The sequence below is a fragment of the Pipra filicauda genome, unplaced genomic scaffold (assembly GCF_003945595.2).
Source record: "Pipra filicauda isolate LSUMZ 115617 unplaced genomic scaffold, ASM394559v2 scaffold251_size2273266_pilon, whole genome shotgun sequence".
Classification (NCBI taxonomy): Eukaryota; Metazoa; Chordata; class Aves; order Passeriformes; family Pipridae; genus Pipra; species Pipra filicauda.
This window is the reverse complement of record NW_024104367.1, coordinates 1204071-1223289: the sequence shown is the minus strand read 5'-3', so window position 1 is coordinate 1223289 and position 19219 is coordinate 1204071. Positions and strand designations below refer to the sequence as shown.

Sequence of the window (19219 nt, the reverse complement as noted above, 5' to 3'; positions counted from 1 at the left end):
ACATCAGATATGGAGTAGAGAAGTTTAATAACAAAAGCATTAAGTGTGACTGAGGTATCAGCTTGTATCCACTGTGGAACAAAATCTGCGTGATGCTGTTTAGAGCTTTTATTTTCATAAAACCATCTCTGCTTAATGGTGTGTATGGACAGTTGAAATAATCAGCTATAATTAGAGAAAGTTGCCCTGTAGGCTGAGTGCTGGGATTGCACGGTACATCCCACTTGTTTTCTCTTTTCCATACCTTTCCAGGACGTTAAGAGCACGACCGTAGCTTTCCTTCTGTTGAGAATACCTACTCTGAGGATTAAAACATTATCTAAAAAAGCAGTCTTTGAAGCCAACCTTAAAACTGAGTGTGATCTCTGGTACCTGATAGTGAAAGAAATGTGGGCTGGAAAGAAAATGGCAGATGATCACAAGGTATAAATATGGGAATTTGTAACCAATTAAGTTTGAAGTATGTGCTTTCTGTCTCTGTTCTAAATAATCCATGCACTGGCTGGTGTTTGTGCTGGGCATGACAGACATTCTGACTGCTGGGCATGATGACTTGTAAGAATAATGAGCAACAGATAAACTACAGTAAGGCTTTTGTCTTTAGGATCCTCAGTATATTCAGCAAGCACTGACAAATGTTCTCCTGATGGATGCTGTGGTTGGTGCCCTGCAGTCCTCCAAAAGCATCTATGCAGCCTCTAAACTGTCTTACTTTGACAGGATGAAAAATGAAGGTCAGTCACACAGAAATGCTCCAAAGCTTTGCTGGTGTGTCATCATCTGTCTCTGCTCTTTCTGTTTATATTCTGTTTTTCAAACTGGTTATGGGTAGAAATACAAAAAGTATTTTTTGTATTTTGTGCCTAATTGCACTTTCACATTATGTAGTTTATTAAATAGTGTTAATAGAAAGTTTAGGGTTTATTAAGGTGTGTGTGGGGTTGTTTTGGTTTGCTTTTGGTTTGGTTTTTTTTTTGCTTCTGTGCATTGGAACCTTCTGTCTCCATGTTGGCTGCTGTGTTTTTGTCTTGCTTTTTTAGTCTCCCTGGGTGGTGGATCCCTCTGCTACCAGAATTCATACAAATGGTGTTTGGGCTCTACTAGTCAGCTAAGGCTAGAGGGAGAGAAAAGTGAGAAATGGGAATAAATAGTGCAAAATAAGAACCACAGATCTATTTCAGGCATAAGTGTGCATTTCATGGCCTTCTGAAAATCTGTTTTAGTGCCTATGATGGTCCCCAAAACAACTTCAGAGACATTAAAGCACAAGATCAACCCCTCAGCTGGAGAGACATTTCCACAGGCAATAGATGTGTTGCTTTATACTCCAGGTAAGGTGATGTATTGCTCTCCTTAGGTTGGCCCAGCTCTAATTAGCCCAAAAAGCACATTATCTCACAACACCTGGGATTGTGCCTGCCTGATGGTTCCCATTCTGATGTGCTTTGGTTGTGTGTTGAATACTAAACCAGAAAAGTCATTAAAAAAGAACAGCAATATTGCATATTAAGGCACTCCAAGGCATAGTTTTCACAGCCTTAATTTGTCTTTCTGTGTCATATGTGCCATATCATAGACTTCAATTCTGTGTTAATGTGCTCATTAAGACTTCTGCCTCACTTAATTGAGCGGGTGGGTGGGTGGGTGGAGGATGCTCCACCCTTGATCAGTGTTCACTACTATGTTTTTATTTTTCAGTGGGGTCATGTAGGAGTTTGAACCACATGTTTGGTTGAACCACAGTGCAAGGAATAGTGTGGGGAGTGTTGGATTCAGTGGTGATTTTTCTCTCTTCATAGTATGAGGCTTCCAAGAGAAGCTCTAATGGAGCAGACACAGAGTTGATTTATTAGTTGAGTTTCACAGGGCTTAAAATAGCCTTCCTGCAATCCCAGTTAGCTCAGCACTTAGTCATCAAAGAAAGGGATTATCCCTGCTCTGAATAACTTTGGAGTGTAAGATTAAATCATTGGCTGAACTCAAAAAACAGATGAGAACTCGCACAAATTCACTGTGCCAGCTGTGTCAGTCAATAACTGGTGATGCAAGTCCCAGAACACAGATGTGCTTCTGCCTCATAATGGTTTTCCTGCAGGTCTCCAGAAGTGCTTTTTCTTCTACCTCTCTCATCTTCTCTGCTTCATTTCTAGGGCACCTTGACCCTTCAGAAAGACTCGGCAACGCTCACCCAAAACTCTGGTGTGCTTTAAATGAGGGGAGGGTGGTGGTCTTTGATGCCTCCACCTGGTCTATCCAGCAGCACTGCTTCAGAATGGGCCGCTCTAAACTGGTAAGGCTGGCACAGGTACCACAGCTCCTGCTTTGGCCTGGTGGGTTTGTTGCTGTGGCCCTGAACCACGTTGTTCCTTAAAAGTTGTTGTCTGGGCTTCATTTAACTTGGAAAGATGGAGACTTTTGAGGAAAGGAGAAAAGAGAGGAAGTGGATTCGTAGTAAAACAAATAAACTGGTGAGAAGTGATGGACTGGATCTGGGAGGGCCCAATGGGTTCTTGGGCCAGGAGGGCAGGTTTGAAACAGCTCAGGAGAAAGAATAAAAGAATCAATGTGAAGAGAAAATGAGAAGAGGAATCCTAATAGACAAAAACGTGCAGAAGAACTGCAAATTAGGGAAAGGTGTAAGGAAAACAAGTAGATGTTACTGAAAGAGATAGAGAGGTAAAAGAAGGTGACTCAGCCAGCTAGTGAAAGAGTTGCTTCTGAAAGACCACCTGAAAGAATAACTCTTGATGAAAGGGAGAACTGAACCAGGAGTGCAGCCTGAGTGAAAAACAGCAGAGAGAGCACACAGGAAAAGGGATTGGACATATCACTTGTGTGAAAGATGAAATACATCCCTGTGGATGAGTTTGAAGGAGAGTCAAAAAGGGAGAGGTAAAGCTGATGGTGAAGAGGAAGGATGGAATTCCAGAAGAGTTGGATACTGAACTGTCCTAAAGAAGAAAAAAAAATTGCAACTGATGGGACTCTGGAGGGAGATAAATGAAGAGCTTGTGATTGAGGGAAGGACATTCCAGAGACAGTAGAGGAGACAGTATTTTCTTAGACACTACTAACTAAAGTAGGAAATAGGGTTATATCAGGCAGGTAGCTTGACTTCCAGTCCAGCTCAGAAGCTGTGGTTCCCCTAATGCCCTTTGTAACTTGGTTTGGGCCAGGAAACACACCTTTGAGTCAGTTCCCAAGAGAAATTATTAATCCTATTTTCTGAAGGACAGACTTGGCAAAGAGATCTGACCTCTCACATTATTTATAGAGGAGAGCAAAGGACAGAATACTGGAGAGCCAGGTCTTGATCTCTTGCTGTGATCACCAGAAAACTGTAACATCTGAACACAGCCTTTTGCCATGTTATATTAAAGAATGATTTTTTTTTCTTCCAGACTTTGTTTAACCCTGCCTTTTCTCCCCAGACTTGTATGGTCATGGTGGAACAGAGCCAAGTGTGGATTGGTTCTCAGGACTCCATTATTTATATAATCAACACCCACAGTATGTCCTGTAATAAACAACTGAATGATCATCGCTCTGATGTTACAGACATCATTGTGGAGAGCAGGAATGGAACACCCAGGTACATCTAATTCGATTTTCCTAGATATGGAAAGAATTTATCGTTTCAAACAGGGAGGCTTATTCTGCTAACATAAGCCTTCATTTAGCCCATTTTTGTATCTCCCATACTGTCCATGGTCAACTAGGAATTTCCTTTTTAAATAAGGAGCATTGTTTAATTTGGAACAAAGGGGATAAAGGAATGCTCTTTTGGATGAGGATGAGAGCATCCAGGAATTGGCAGCATCCAGTGATGAATCAATACAGATGCAGTTTGAAGGCCACTTCACTTTTGCTTTGAGCCCATCATCGCCCAGATGTTTACAGCAGGCTTCTGGATTTTTCTTGCCTGTTTGTAAGAGAAATAATACATTTACTATTCTGTTCAGGCAAAGTGATTTTGATATTTTGGCAGCACTGAGGAAAAGTGTTGGCTGGAGGCCTTACCCTGCTGTCTTCCCATGGGAACAGCAACTCCAAGGTCAGGCACAGTGGTCAGCCAGCCCATGGTGCAGCAGGTGTAACTGGGTTTCAGGAAGGATTTGTTTAGGTGTTCTTGGAACCTCCTGAAACAGGTTTTGTCATCCTAAGGCAACAAATGATAAAGGTAAAAAGAAAAGGGATGCTATAATTTGTTTTCTGAGGTGCAGTAGCAAAGAAAAACAGTTTTGAGATGTTTTTGTCTTAAGAGAAAAAAAATCCCATCAGGCAACAACGTTCAGAAGAATTACAGGGAATGTTTTGTTGTAATCAGCTCCTCATGCAGGATGTAACACGAGCTCTGAGTTAGCTTGCAGTGTTTCCAGTGACTCAGAGTTTGTGAAGGATAATCTTAAGAAGAATTAAAAGGGAACATTAATTTGTCTTACTGTAAAATTGTTTATTTTGCAAGTATGTCTCTTCTATGTCTGCACTCTTTTCTAAACATGAATGCACACTGTACTATTATTGTTTTTTAATCCATGCCAACAGTGAAGCTTACTCCAGCAGTTTAGATGGAACAGTGATTGCCTGGAACGTCAGCACTCTGAAAGTGAACCGTGTCTTTCAGCTGCCCTGCCAAAACCTCACCTCTATCAAGCTGCAGAATGACCAACTGTGGTGCTGTAAGTCCATTCCTCAAATAATTAAAAAAAAAATAATCATCTTCAGATAAAGAAATAAGACAATTGTTAGGTGCATCCATTTTATTTTACCTTTTATCTCCATGTTTTGTGGAAATGAAAGAAACAGGCACCTCTGTTACTAACTCTTTATCTTTAATGTTGAAGGTACCAGGAGTTGCATTCTTGTGATGTCGACTCATGAGTTTCAGCTGCAGATGAAAATCGAGCATCACCTGGAGGATGTGTGTGCCTGTTTTCTTGGCTTCCAGCTCTTTCCTGAGGTATTACCCTTACAGGAATCGTGGCCATGTAGCTTTACAAGCCCTAGTTACTGCCACATATTTCCTGTCAGCACTGCTCATGTCAAACATATCTTTCTGTGCTTTAGAGAGATGAAATGTGGGCATTTTACTCAGGGAGCAGTGACCTGTACATTTGGAACACCAAAGACCTTTCAAGTACCCCTGAGAAGATCCATCTTCAAGATTGCTCTGAGATCACTTGTATGATAAGAGTTAAAAATCAGGTGAGAAGAAATTTGGGCTTTTTTTTACCTGTTGTGGATTTCTTGATTGGAGTTTTGTTTGTTTGCAGCTCTTGTGGGCTGTAATTGCTTCCACACTGGGGGTGTGTGTATGTACAGGTTTGGAGTGTTCATTACTCTTTGAAATCAGAGGAGTTAATGCCTTGTCCAACACAACTGGCTGTTACAGATGTACCCCAAAACGTATGTCAAGCCAGAAGCCTCATCAGTAATTAAATGCATGGTGGCATTTATTAGTCATTGACATTTCAGGGAACTGTAGAAGCTGAAAGTTTACATCCTTTGATATTTCATCTCAGGGCTCCTCAGACTAAGCCTTGAAAAAAGGTTAACAGACAAACAATAAATGCCAATTAATTGGCCTGTTTTTGTACATGACCTTTTCCTTGGTTAGTTACCACATTCCTAATTCAAGAGACCAAAGGAGCCAACAGCTTCCTACCTTGGCATCTGGTGTCCATGTCACTGTGGGCCTCTGTGTATCTGCTCTCTGTATGGTACCAGTAGCTGTGCAAATGATTGTAGTTGTGCTACCACATGGGCAGGTGCAGGGTTAATATTCAAATAAATAGCTAATGTATTTATTTATCTACTGGGAAAGCAACCTTCAGAATCTTTTTCTTAGATTTACCCTCCTTCCTTCCTCAAAAATGACTTTTTTCATGACATGCCTAATGAAATAGGGAAGCTTTCTCTGTATTCAGCCCTTGGTTAGATTTGTGAACTAAAATGGAAAATCCTTTTAAGATACTGTTTCCCAAAGCAGAGATTGATATCTTTAACCTTTGCTTTAAGGGAATGAGAGGATTGTTTGAAACCCCCAAGCCATTAAGCTCTCTTTTTTGTTCTACTGAAGAACTTTGTTCCTTTTCCCTTACACTTACTCCTCATTCAGCTTCACTTTAACTAACGTTGTAGTCCAGCTCATTGATACAAAAGTAAGGACTGGAAAATATCCCTGTATGTTCCATCTCCTGAAACTGTGTTCACTGTGCCATCTTTCCACCTGCCAACAGTTTGGCAACCCTGTTTGTCCAAAGGGGGAGTTGGTGGAGTAGGTGGAGTACCCATATTCCACGGAATCACAGAAGGGTTGGAAGGGACCACAGTGGGTCATCTGATCCAACCCCCCTGCTCAGGCAAGGTCATCCCAGAGCACAAGGCACAGGATTGTGTCCAGATGGTTCTGGAATATCCCCAGTGAGGGAGACTCCACACCCTCTCTGGGCAACCTGTTCCAGTGCTCAGTCACTGCACAGGAAAGAAGTTCTTCCTCATAGTCAAGTGGAACTTCCTGGGCATCAGTTCCTGCCCATTCCCTCTTGTCCCATTGCTGGGCACCCCTGAGCAGAGCCTGGTCCATCCTCTGCCCCCTCCCTGCAAACCCTGACAGACATGGGTGAGGTTCCCTCTCACTGTCTCTTCTTGAGGCTGAACAGCCCCAGCTCCCTCAGCCTTTCCTTGTGAGAGAGATGCTCCAGTCCTTTAATTGTATTTAGTTGCCCTCCACTGGCTCTGCTCCAGGAGCTCCATGTATCTCCTGTACTGAGGAGCCCAGAATTGGACACAGTACTTCAGGTGTGGCCTCACCAGGGCTGAGTGGAGGGGGGGATCATCTCCCTTGTCCTGCTGGCAATGCTTTTCCCAATGCACCCCAGATACCATCGGCCTTGGCCACAAGAACACGTTGCTGGCTCGGGGACACCTTTTTGTCCACCAGGACCCCCAGGTCCTTCCTCACAGAGCTGCTTTCCAGCAGGTGGGCCCCCAGCTTGTCCTGGTACATGGGGTTATTCTCCCCCAGGTGCAAGACCCTGCATTTGCCTTTGTTGAATTTCAGACAGTTCTTCTCCGCCCATCCCTCCTGCCTGTCGAGGTGTTGAAGGGCTGCACAGCCCTCTGGAGTTTCAACCACTCCTCCCAGCCTTGTGTCATCAGCAAACTGGCTGAGGAGGTATCTTCCCCTTCATCCAAGTCATTGATGAACAAGTTAAGCAGTACTGGGCCCAGTATTGACCCTTGGGGACAGCACTGGTGACAGGCCTCCAACTAGACCCTGTGCCACACTCACACCCCTCTGTGCCCTGCCTCCTCCACAGCAGTGCAGTCACTGACTGTGAACTTGCAACCTGGTAAAGGCTGACAACACCACTGGTAGGGCTGTCAGTCACAGGCTTTAATTAAAGTGTTTTAATTAAAAGCAAGCCATTTTTCATCTTTAAGGCTACTACTGAAGTGTGCACCTGAGCCTCTCTCTTTCACTCTGCTTTTGGACCCAATCTCTGTGGCTCTGATTTAATTTTCAACTTGCTGGTGCCCCAGTTTCGTGGAGCAGCAGGTTCCTGAATTTCACTGCCAGCCCTGTACAGAGAAGTAATTGCTTCTCAGTGAAACTGAACTCTTACTGGTTCCCACACGTCCCTGACTTCCCTCATTCTGGGACGTGTTGAGCAGTGCTTCTATATTCTGCTTATCTGCCCTTCTGTGATTTTGTAAACCTTGATGAGATCCCTCCTTAGATGCCCTCCAGCCTAAGGAGTCTTGACTTTTCCATCTTTCCTGTGAGGGTGGTGAGGCCCTGGCACAGGTTGCCCAGAGAAGCTGTGGCTGCCCCATCTCTGGGAGTGTCCAAGGCTGGGCTGGATGGGGCTTGGAGCAACCTGGTCTAGTGGAAGGTGCCCTTGCCCATGGCAAGGGGGTTGGAATTCCATGACCTTTAAGGACCCTTCCAAGCCAAACCATTCTGGCATTCCATGACCTCTGCTCACATGACAGCTGTTCCTGTCTCTGGGCAGTTTTAGTTACTGCAGAGGAGTAGGTAAAACCCTCACTGTACCAACCACACGTAAATCTCCTCACCCGTGTCCTGGACTGCAGTGCAAAGCAGTGGAAGTGACTGTGGGTTTGTTCTGTTCCCCCAGCTGTGGGTTGGCAGCAGTGGGAAGCTGCAAGGCAAGAGCAAAGGGAAGATCTACGTGGTCAGTGCCGAGAGGAGGAGCGTGGAGAAGGAGCTGGTCGGCCACGCGGCCGCGGTGAGGGCGCTGTGCTCGGCCGAGGACAGGTACGTCCTCAGCGGCTCCGGGAAGGAGGAAGGCAAGATTGCCATTTGGAAGGCTGGATAGACAAGCTGTTCCAAGTGTGTCTGCCTGTGCTGGGAAAAGGTGAAGACCTCGGGCTGTGTTTACTCCAGCATTTGGCATCTCTTTCAACCACCTGTCAGTGTTATTGTGTTGTATTTATTGAGTTATTTCAGTCCCTACATTGTTGTGGAAAATGGAAATCGAACCAAATCTCCCCTCACACCTGGTTCTGCTCCTGCATGTTTGATAAAGGAATGGAAGTATGAGCAGGGGGGTCACTGGCTTCAGACTGGACACGAGGTGGTGTGGAGGGTCAGGGTTCCAGGCCAGACTGCCTGGTGCAGGTCGTGTTGGGAATGCTGGAACCAGCTCAGCAATTCCATGGGAGCTCTCTCTGGGCAGTGCAGGGTTGCCTAAAAATGGGATTTGATGCTGGCTTCACAGCCTGGAATAGCTGGAAATGGGCACTGAAAGGCAGAAACCAAGTGCACTTGTTGTACTCATGGAATTGCTGTCAGTGCTGAGCTCAGAGCTGTGGCTGGGCAGAGCATCCCTACCCTTGGTGGGATTTATGGGGCTGTTTTGTTTAAAATGCAGACACTGACGGGCTCTCCCCCACAGCACTGAAAGCTCCTGCAGCTGAAACAAGATACTGGGATATTTGCAATGACTGTTTTACTTCTTAAACTTGTTTTTCCTTTAAAAGCAATGCACAGCACTTGGTGTTTCTAAAAGTTTGTGAAACTGAATATTTTTATCTGGAGCACTAATTTATTTAATTCCTGTATATATTTGCTTTTGGAAGCACCTCTCACTCCCTGTGCAAACCAACCCCTGCCCCTCCTCCCTTCAGTCCCTCTTTCTGCAACTGGAGGAACTGCCGTTATTTTGGGTAGAACCTGCTTCATTTTTGAATTCTGCAGGGTCCTCAAACTCCTCCTCCACCCCTGGAGTGAGCACCACTGGGCTGCATCCTGGGGGAGTCTCCAGAGCAGTGTTCCCTGATCCCTGCCTGATGCACAGTGGTTTTTCCACGGATGACAAATACAAGTAAAACAATAAATACGTGCAGAGTAGTTTTACCTGTATCAGTGCTGAGTACAGTGGAAAACAGTGTTTAAAATACTGTAAATAGAAGGACAAAAATGGGCTGCTACTTTTGTTAATACAAATAAACCACTGTAGGGCTAATAGAAGGGTAAATGACTGGAAATGTACTCCATGTAATATTTCTGCTGATAAAAGTTTTTATCATATGATGGTAACCTGAAATTCTACTTTTTTAGGGTTTTTTTATCAATGTAAGAATATTAAACACTATATTGATACTCTGGCCTCTCTTTGTACTTTGTTCTTTTTCCTGTGTAACTCCATACACAAGAGTGATGATTTTAGCACTGACTTTCATCCTCTGTGTGCTGTGAAGAATAATTGCCTTGTTTTATTCTCTGCATATTCCCCTTTCTGAAACAGCTTCTGCTGTAAAATGTCCCCTTTGAGCCCCACATCTGTGACTTCCAGGTTCCTTCTTTCCTCCCCTGGTGCTCTCTGGCTGTTGGGGGTGACAGGAATTATTTACTGAGTTCAGAGATTTCTCTGCACAGACACATGGGGGCTGTTAATGAACTTTCCCTGGCTGCAGAAATGAACCAGGAGCATCAACCTGCCGCCTGCCTGTCGCTGCCTTCATTGGTTTTTATTCCTGATAGAATTTTTAAACCTGGTTTCGCCTTCTCAGCTGGTTCGTGGGTTGATCAGCCTTGTGCCACTGTGCCGCTGCCCATTTCTTGGAAGCCTCAAGGCTAACGTTTGTTCAGCTCCTTTTTGCTGTTGATTTTTTTTCCTGGTCTCCTGAACTGGGGGAACCTGAAGGGAGCCCACGACGCTCTTCGTCACGTGGTTCAGTTTTTGGTAGTGCTGTGAGGGAGTTGGGACTTGATGGGTCCCTTGCGCCTTGAACTGTTCTGTAATTCTACGCTCAAACCAAGGGATGGCAGTGTTTGCTTCCAGAAATAATCCGGCTGTGGCGATGGAGCTGCTTGGAAGTTCAGGCTGTCGTGTGCTGGCTGTGATCTCCCCGCCAGGGCCATGCAGGGAGGGAGGAAACAGCCCCTTCCTCTGCTTCCCAGCCCGCGCCCCCGGGCTGCTGGGGGTCTGTTCGTGGGACCAGGCCCCTTTTTCCTTCGGTGCCGGTTGAATCCTGCCTGTCCCTGTAATCCTTTCGGAGCAAAAGCCCATTCTCGCCCCCTGCCGAGGACTTCTTACCCGTCTGCATCCATTTAATGTGCCACTGTCACCTGCAGCATTCCCGGGGATCTGGCTCCCCTCTCCATGGGGAGTTTTCCTCTCCGACTCAGGTGTCAGGACGGGGATGGTGCTGCACAAATCCCACTTGGTGCAGCCCCCTGGAAAGGAAGGAAACGCTGCCTGCTCAGGGCTGGAAGCTGGAGGAGCACATGCCACCCTTGCCCCCAGGATTTGGGCCACTGTCCTGCTGCCCCTCCCCTCGGTCCAGACTGGGAAGTGGGGGCCGCGCTGGAGCAGCTCCGTCCCGGGCCGTTCCCAGCCGCTCCAAGGCCCCGTGAGCTGTTTTGTAACGAACAGCTCAGGGAGTGGCCCAGCCCCTCTGTCCTCACCCCCTCCCCGGCCAGCCCAGCCCCAGCAGCCGCTCCCAGCCCCAGGAGGGACCCGGTGCTCCGGACAGGGATCGGTGTCCCTCTCCGAGGGCCAGGGATGGGTCACATCCCCTGAGCCAAGCCGGGGCTTTCGGCTCTCCAGGTGGAGTTTCCCCAAGATGAGGAGGAGCCCAGGGTTTGCTGGGAGAAGTGGGGCCAGCAGGGGAGGCTCTTGCCCTCCTCACTTGCTCACTTCCTAGTAGCCCTGTAGTAGGTACTACAAAGTAAATCAGCTCTATCCACTCAACAGCAGCCTGGTCTGGGTGTCCTGTAGGAATCTGGAGAGGCTCCTTCCCGTGCTCTTCCCTCGGTGCTGGTGAAAAAGCAAGTTAATAAATCGGCTGAAAGCTGGATTTACTTCATGTTTTCAGTTCTTCCTTAAGGACTCCCTGAAACAACATCTCAGCCTCGGCCATATTGATCACCACAACTGGTCTACTCTGGCCTCCAATCGGGAGGCCTGGAGACACACCATCTATAACGCAGCTGTCTCCTTTGAGAACACTCGCAGGATCAACCTCGAGGAAAAAAGGCAACGCAGAAAGAACCGTATATTGCAGAATACACCATCTAAGGAGTCTTTCTGCTGTGCCTTTTGCAATCGGATATGTCTGTCACGTATTGGCCTCATAAGCCACCAGCGTGCCTGTAGCAAATGTGGATAGAGCCTTCCCAAATCTTCGTTCGCGAAGCCCAGCCATGATAACCTCAGTCCAGTGACAAGATGCTGGCTGAGCCATGTTAAGTCAAAAATAAACCAAACTCTGGGTAGGCATTGACTTGGCACTGAATTCTTGGAGCTGCCGATACTGATTGTGAGGAATTTCCTTCAGGAGAAGTCACAGATCAAATCTGTCACAGAAAGTACGAATCAAAAGGGACAACTGAGCTCTTCACTGCAAGTTTAACCCTGTCAACTTGTGATCTCATCCAGGGGTCCCTCCGGCTTTCCCTTCTTGTCACTCCCAATGGCTCAAGAGGTTGATCAGTTTGGATGGGAACTGAATTCTCTGGAAGCTGCTTAGGGCTATGGAATCATGGACTTGCAGGTGACGCTTCTTTCCTCCGAAACGCTCCCAGGCCGTCCTGTGCCGAGGGACCCCAATTCACCAAGTATTTGTGAACTGTGACACTTGATTTTTTTTGCCAGGCAATGTTTGTTTGGCAGGAGCGTTTTTGGAAATATCAGTGAAGCTTTGGGGTGCAGGTGAGTGTTGTTTTGGACAGCTCAGGGACCGGGTGTCCTCCTCCTCCCCTTCCCTACAAACACCACAGGGACACGAGCCACCAACTCTTACTGAAATGTTTATTAAGATCGAACTTCGGAACAACGGATCGGAACACAATGTCTCGTGGAGTAGAATATCTCTAAATTGATTTGTTTTCCTTTTCTATGCGTAAATGAAAAAAAAAATCAAGATTATACAAAAAAGAACAGAAAGTGCAGAACACAATAAAACAGTTCTCATGCAACAAATCTTTTTTTTTTTTTGTTTTAACCTTAAAACAGAAAATAAGCTCAACAGTGTAGAAATAAAAATCATACATACATTATGCCGTCTACGCACTCAAACATTCATCTGTGACATCACTTTTCTTTATCCCTTTTTCCTCATAAAACAACATTATGTGTTTAACACATGCTTATAAACATTGCTAAACTCAGCAAGAGCTATTATAGTGCCCCAACTTAATAAGTTGATAAAAAAGTAGTTGTCATATGGCCAGTTCACAAAGGAACTAAATATTCTCTTTTTTTTTTTTAATTTTTTTTTTTTAATTTTATTTTTCCCCGCTATGAGATGCCTATATGCAGCTTTCTAGTAATATGAGGCATTTAAAATAAGCTGGTCATTTGGCTACCGAAAGGGCTTAGTGTTCATGTTACATCAGGAAAACCAAATTCACGTGGGGAACTGCCAATTTGTTGAGAGAAAGGTCTGGATTTTGGGGTTATTTATTACAATTCGGCTCTTGCCAAGGACTGAGAAGATCCAGAGTTTGGCTAAACACGCCCAGAGCTTCTCCCCCAGCTTCCAAGTTAAAGAATGAATGTGCCAGAGCATGTCAAATTGAACTGTGTCCTGGGTTTTCCCTAAAATTTTTGCAGGTCACAAGGGCATCAAAAGCCCTTTAATTATAGCAGATGCTTCCTTTTAGGGGGGGTCGTATTTGCCCCTCCTGGGCACCCCTCGCCCTCCCTGGGGCAGGGAGGGTGACATTGGGTTTCAGGTGAAGCCACAGTGCTGCTCGGGATGAGGAACCAAACCAAATCAAGTTTTCCAGGAGGTGATTTCCAGGAAAACCTGGAACATCTTAATGAGCAGATCGGTGGGAGTGAGCGCTGTGTTAGGAGAAGGAATTGAGCCTTGTTGTTTTCTAAGGCAATTTCTGAACTGCTGAGCCTCAGAATCAAACCCCAGTTGGTATTTGACCTTCTGCAGCTCCTTTAGATGCAACATGACAAGACAGAAAACTTTGGGTAGCTCCCCTTTTTTTCCAAATGACCTTTTTTTTTCTTTTTTGACGCGCTTTACAAACGTTCAGCTTTGTCGTTTAAGGAAGGAAAACAGCTAAAGGACTCTCTGGAACCATAAAGTTTCTGCAAAGAAAAATAAAATTTGGTATTTCTTCCACACAGTCATCAACAACATTTCTGTGCAACATTTGGTGTCCGTTACATTTATTTGGCCTATTCAAAGGAAACGAGGACAAAACAGCTGCAAAGAAAACCAACTTCTCTCTCACAACAGATACTTCAGATGCCGAAGCTGCTACATGTGCTTGGAATATCATGCAGGAGTTTACTTGTTCATTTAAATAGGATACATATTTATAGCTGAGCATCGGACTGGGATGAGGGGAAACCTGGAAGAACTCAGTTGAAGACATTGTGGAGTGGTGACAGTGAGCACACAACCCCCAAAGGTATTTTGACTGAGCAGTGTGTCTGCAAATGTACAGACACACAGGAACAGACACACACACACACACTTCTAAAACCCCAGATCTCAGTGACTGGACTATGGTTCAGGGACTCCAGGAAGGCACCTGCCCTCCCTGCACTTCCCTCCTGCCCAGATGTGGGTGCAGCTTTCCCAAGAACAAACTGACTTTCTCCACCTTTACCCCTAAATGTGACTCAGCCTGCAGGGCTGTGAGACCTGCCAGCCAGGAAAATCCTGCCTTTTGTGGTGGATGCTGGAGGAATCCAAGCTCACCCAGGGAACCTGTTCCTAAGGATGGAACCAGGTTTTAATGAGGTACCTGGCAAGAAGCACCATTGTTGCCACTGTCATTCCAAGTGCTGGGGGATTCAGATTAGATGGGAGGGAGATAAGAAAGACTCAGTCCTTGCCTCTGTGGCAAACCCCACACATCCTGCTCCATCCCAGGGTCTGTGTGCCACCATCCATTGGCAGGAAAACCAGGAGGGTGAATTTGCAGCCGCCTCCTTTCCAGCCCAGTATTTCAGAGCCTGGAAAGAGGCTCCAAGGGAAAGGGGAGAAGGACCTCTGTTGGCTTTACTGGCTTCCTCCCTCCTGGTGATGATCAACCCCAGTCTTCCCATAACTGCTCACAGCCAGCGCCAGCAAAACACCAGATTCCTGTTATTAAAAGGCTATTTAGGCAATAAATCTCTATAAAGTCATCAAACCAGCAGGAAGAGAAACATTCCTAAGAAATTATTGCTTCTGGAGTCTGAAATTGCCATCTACGAACAGCACAGATCTGACTGGACTCTTGGAATGACCCACCAGGGCCAAACCCACACTCTGCCTTTCCAAGGGGTGGAAGTTAAAGCTTCTCTGCTCTCACATCAAACATCTCCAGCCCTGGAGACTCTGAGCACAAACGATGCCTCGTGTCTGAGGTGTCACTGCAGCAGAACAGGTTCAAATTGTTTATAGTATCAAGCAACACAGAATTAAACCACCAAACCTCAGTCCTACTGCAGTGAAGGTCCAAGGGGATGACTTTGAGTAGACAGTGATATCCACAAACAAAAAGTGGTGCTTGTTGTCACAAGGAACAACAACGAAAAAGCCACTTCAAATCTCTCTTCCCACAACTTCTGCAATAAACACTTAAAATTGTATTACTTTACTTTAAATTGTGGCAAAAAAAATAATCATTTCTGTATCAAAAGATAAGGTGAGGGACAGATGAAGAAATAAATTGTTGCCCACTCTACCCTGAGAAGTGCTGGGGTGAGAAAGAAAACTCAAATCCAAGGAAAAGCCCTCAGCAGGTAAAGGTGGCGTGGGGGTTTCCCAGACTGGCCTAGGGACAGGAGGAGATGCTTTGGCTGGGGCTGCCCAAGTTAATTCTTCTGGCAACACTACAAATATTTCAGTGTGTTTACAATGAATAATTATTTCCTTCAGTGTTACTGGGGAGTGAAATCAGCTTCCTGCTACGGCAGCCGCGTACTCCTGCCTTATGAGCCCCACAAACAACTCCAGAGATGGATTTTGACATCCAGTTCTTAGAAATGAGGCTGTCCCAAGCACTACCCAGGACAAAACTGGCCCTGTCCTGCCTTTGCTTGAAACCTCTGGGTTGGAAACATCATTTGAAAGGTCCTTCCTCCCTCCTCGCCCTTCCCTGGCTGAGAAAGCTCAATAAACGTGGGTGAGCTCACCCCCAAAATGGTGTCATGGTCCCTCTGGTGGGTGTGAAGTCAGAGGGAGTTTTGACCTCTCCTCCCTCTCTGCAGGTCCTTGGTCAGTGGGATGGTGCAGCAAAATAGAGCTCGGCTTAGAAGGTGCAATGTGGAGTAACCAGGATTTGATCCAGGCTGATCAATGGAACTCATGGGAAAAGGGTCAGAAGATGCAGGTTTTTAAACTGCTGAAGACCCTTTCCAGCAGGAGAGATTAAAATGAGGAGTACTTGACAGAGGTCATTTAACAGAAAGCAGAATCTTCAGGGAGCTTCAAAACTAAGACATTAAAGCCACTTTAAAGTGTGTAACTTACACGAATGCCAGTTCTAGGGTGGAACACAACACTCGTCTCTGCAACAGTGAACATCACCAGAATATATTAAATGTAACTGAGATGATAAAATTCATGGCAGAAGTTCAGTTCAAGGATTTCTCACGACTGATTTCTTCAGTAAGGTCTCACACCCTTCAGTAGTATCACTCCCCTGGCTGAACACAGTTCACAGTACGTGTTCTGAATAAAAAAATATTCACCCCAAGGGAAAAAAAAAAGAGTTTCTCAAGATACTTGTTAAAAAAACCAGCCCCTACATCCTGTGTGATCACATGTACTTCAGAACTTCGTGATGTCACCCTCGACAGCAGAGGCCATTGGTGCTGACTGGAAGCCTTCAGCTGAGAAATCCATGGATGCCACCAGGAATTCGACAGGGACGCCAGCCCTCAAATACACCCAACCATCCATTTCTCAAACACATGGACAATTCAAGTAATGTATTAAAAACAGCTTCTCATTTTGAAATAGAGCTTCTTTGCCTGGATTGCAGCATGATTGACACAGGCATTTGAAAGTCTTGGAGCAGGAGGAGTTTGAGGCAGCAGGAATGTCACACCGCTCTGTGTCTGTCCAGCACATGGATTGAGGGCAGCCCGGGGGCCCATCCCAAAACGAGTCCAGAGCATCACAAACTCTTCTGACAAAGGACAAACTAAGTTTGGTTTTGAAAGTTGCTTTAAGTGGCTGCTGGATAGTGATCCAAACCTATTTTGAATCAGACTAGCACAACTCTTGCAAGCTCTTCCCAGAAGAATGTCTTTGCACTGCAGCTGTGTCCTGAACCATGGAAGGGGGCAGGAGGATGTGTTGACGACACTGGAATGGCAGCTCGGGAGAGCTCCAGCCTACAATTCCTCTAACACAGGGACTGGAACAGCAACACTGGAATTTTAAGGCCTAAAAAACTGTTTCTGACAGAGATTTTTACAAACCCAGACTATGCCATAACGTGACAGAGGTAGGCCTTGGGCTCACCTTGTTGTACTGACCCCGTGCCTTCACCTCGGCTGCGGCGCTCCCAGCCAGGAGGTTAAAGGATCATAAAAAGTGCAATTAATCCACGACTTCCTTTCCCTATGGAAGAGAATCTGTATGCCCCCTCCCATGAAGCTGACACCGGAGACGCCCTTTCTCCGTGGCAGCTTCATCCAGAGATGATCAGGTTTAAATGCCAAGAAAACCCCCCCGAGTTCACCACAGCACATAAAATTCCCAGCTAAAAATTGTCACAGCGTATTCCAACGACATTCATAAAATGCAGCACTTGTGATAAAAAAACCTGTGAGTGCTGGTCACCTCTCCCAGCTGCTGCTCCTTCCGTCCAGAGCTGAAATCCAGCACACAGTGTCACCCTCCCCCGAAGAGCAGCAGATTTGGGAGTGGCTGTGAACAGTTATGACTAAAGAAGAATTCATGGCAGTTTCTCAGAAACCGCAGTAATTGCTTTTGCTTTTCTTGAAAATAATTGCAAATCAAAGGATTCTGTAGTAATTGCACTAACAAAAACATGAAGTCTAAAATTAAAGTAGCTGTCAGACCAGTAATACCATGCTCCTGAAAAAAAAAAAGATTGTTGTCTGAGCGTTTGATTCGGGTATTACACTAGTGAAATCTGAAATGTTCAGACAAAAAATGGCAAGAGACTAGAGGTGGAGATCGCTTCCATTTTTCGTTAGTTTAAAAACAGCCGAAAACTTAAATTTTTTTCTAACTGCTAATTGTATACACTGTGAGTCTCATGCAGATTAATAAAACTTACTCGAAATCTAAATGTGTTCTTAATAAAAAAAGTGTTCAGAAATGACGTCTCTAAGTTGTAGAGAAAGCAATCAGCATCCGAGCGACCCGCTCAAACCTAGAGGAAGGACTACAGAACTTCATTTACACTTTTGCACGAAACTGCCTTTTCTTCTGCAGATTTTAGTTACGAGTAGTGAAGGTCCTAATTTGTTTTTTTTTTTCCTGAAAAAAAAACAACAAACAACCAAACCTAAAAAACCAAACCAACAAAAGTTCTTGATCCTGCACCTGCACTCCTTGGAATGTGGGTGAGCAGCGAGGGGCTCACACGGCTGACTCGCCCTCGGGCTCGGCCGCTGTGGCTCCTTTGCGCGTCAGCTTCAGCACCGTCGGCTTCTCCACGCCCGCGCCGCCGCCCTCGGCTGCCTCCGGAGGACCCAGTCCTTTCTGCTCTTCCTTTGGCTCTTCGTTCACTTCGGGGTAAATCACCAAGAAGGTGGCTGTCAAAAACCCCAGGAAGGACCCCACGGAAGCCACCATGGGGATGACTCTGACGGTGCCGACCGCGTCCACCACGCCGCCGAGCGCGGAGGCCACGAGGATCTGGGAGATATAAACTTGGCATGACAGGATGGCGCAGTCTATGCCGAACCCTCGCTTCGAGTTCCCAGGGCTGTGGTGAATGTACTGTGAAAAGACAAAAAATGTGTTAGGGGAGGTAAAACAGTGGCTGAAAGCAAACACTCAAATGCCAGAACCTTCCTTGAACTTCTCAGCCCTGTGGGTGACTTCACGTCATCCTTGTGGCATCACAACTCCAGAGAAACAGTCTCCTCATCTACTCATCAACAGCCTCCTCACCTTGCAGCATGAGGCAGGTATTTGCTGGGTCACTTGTGGCACAAGTGAGCTCCAAGATTAGGTTTTTTTAAAAAAAGATTTACATGAAGCATTTGGTGGGAATTATTTTTATGATTATAAAAAGGAATCCCCCTCCCGATCCCAAAGCAGAGACATGTTGTAATAAATGATCTTCCTGTAATTTGCAATCCAAACAGAATAGTGGTAAAAAAGAAGTAAACCTGTCCTTGTTTCCAGCAGAATCAGTTTGCCTTTTGTCTCCCCAAAATTACAGCTGCATTTCCACACTCACCTCAATATCCAAGACTGAGTAACGCTAAAGCACCACATCCAAGACAGCAGTAACAACTATGTACATAGTAAATACTCCAATAATAATTTAATCTCTCTTTGTCTACCATACGCACCCAAATCCTTTTATACCTCAGCACAGGGTATGTGCAGTCATGACCCCCTGAGCCAACTCAATGCCAAGACCATCTGATTTCAGTACCAGCTCCTGCTATTAACTATCCATTAGAGCTTTGGCACACATCCCAGCAAAGCAGGTATCTCCAACAATGGGATTTAGTAAATCCATTTTGCCACTGTGTTCTTCAGGGAAACAAGAATGCTCTGCCTTGATTCAAATATT

General features: G+C 45.7%; 2 protein-coding genes across 5 annotated transcripts in view; one reads left to right on the top strand and one right to left on the bottom strand.

The window, feature by feature from the left end:
* Nucleotides 1–9630, top strand: part of DENND3 (DENN domain containing 3) — a 31864-nt gene extending 22234 nt beyond the window's left edge. The window contains exons 15-23 of the mRNA XM_027713035.2: nucleotides 253–423; nucleotides 605–734; nucleotides 1224–1331; nucleotides 2151–2290; nucleotides 3432–3592; nucleotides 4546–4679; nucleotides 4845–4960; nucleotides 5068–5205; nucleotides 8145–9630. Coding sequence (XP_027568836.1) covers nucleotides 253–423; nucleotides 605–734; nucleotides 1224–1331; nucleotides 2151–2290; nucleotides 3432–3592; nucleotides 4546–4679; nucleotides 4845–4960; nucleotides 5068–5205; nucleotides 8145–8345 — 1299 coding nt within the window. The 3' untranslated portion in view covers nucleotides 8346–9630. The remainder of the gene's footprint in view (nucleotides 1–252; nucleotides 424–604; nucleotides 735–1223; nucleotides 1332–2150; nucleotides 2291–3431; nucleotides 3593–4545; nucleotides 4680–4844; nucleotides 4961–5067; nucleotides 5206–8144) is intronic.
* Nucleotides 9631–12267: 2637 nt separating this feature from the next.
* SLC45A4 (solute carrier family 45 member 4) overlaps nucleotides 12268–19219 on the bottom strand; it is an 88126-nt gene continuing 81174 nt past the window's right edge. For all 4 annotated transcript variants that reach the window (XM_027713036.2, XM_027713040.2, XM_027713037.2 and 1 more), the window contains one exon: nucleotides 12268–18411. In XM_027713036.2, coding sequence (XP_027568837.1) covers nucleotides 18049–18411 — 363 coding nt within the window. In that variant the 3' untranslated portion in view covers nucleotides 12268–18048. The remainder of the gene's footprint in view (nucleotides 18412–19219) is intronic.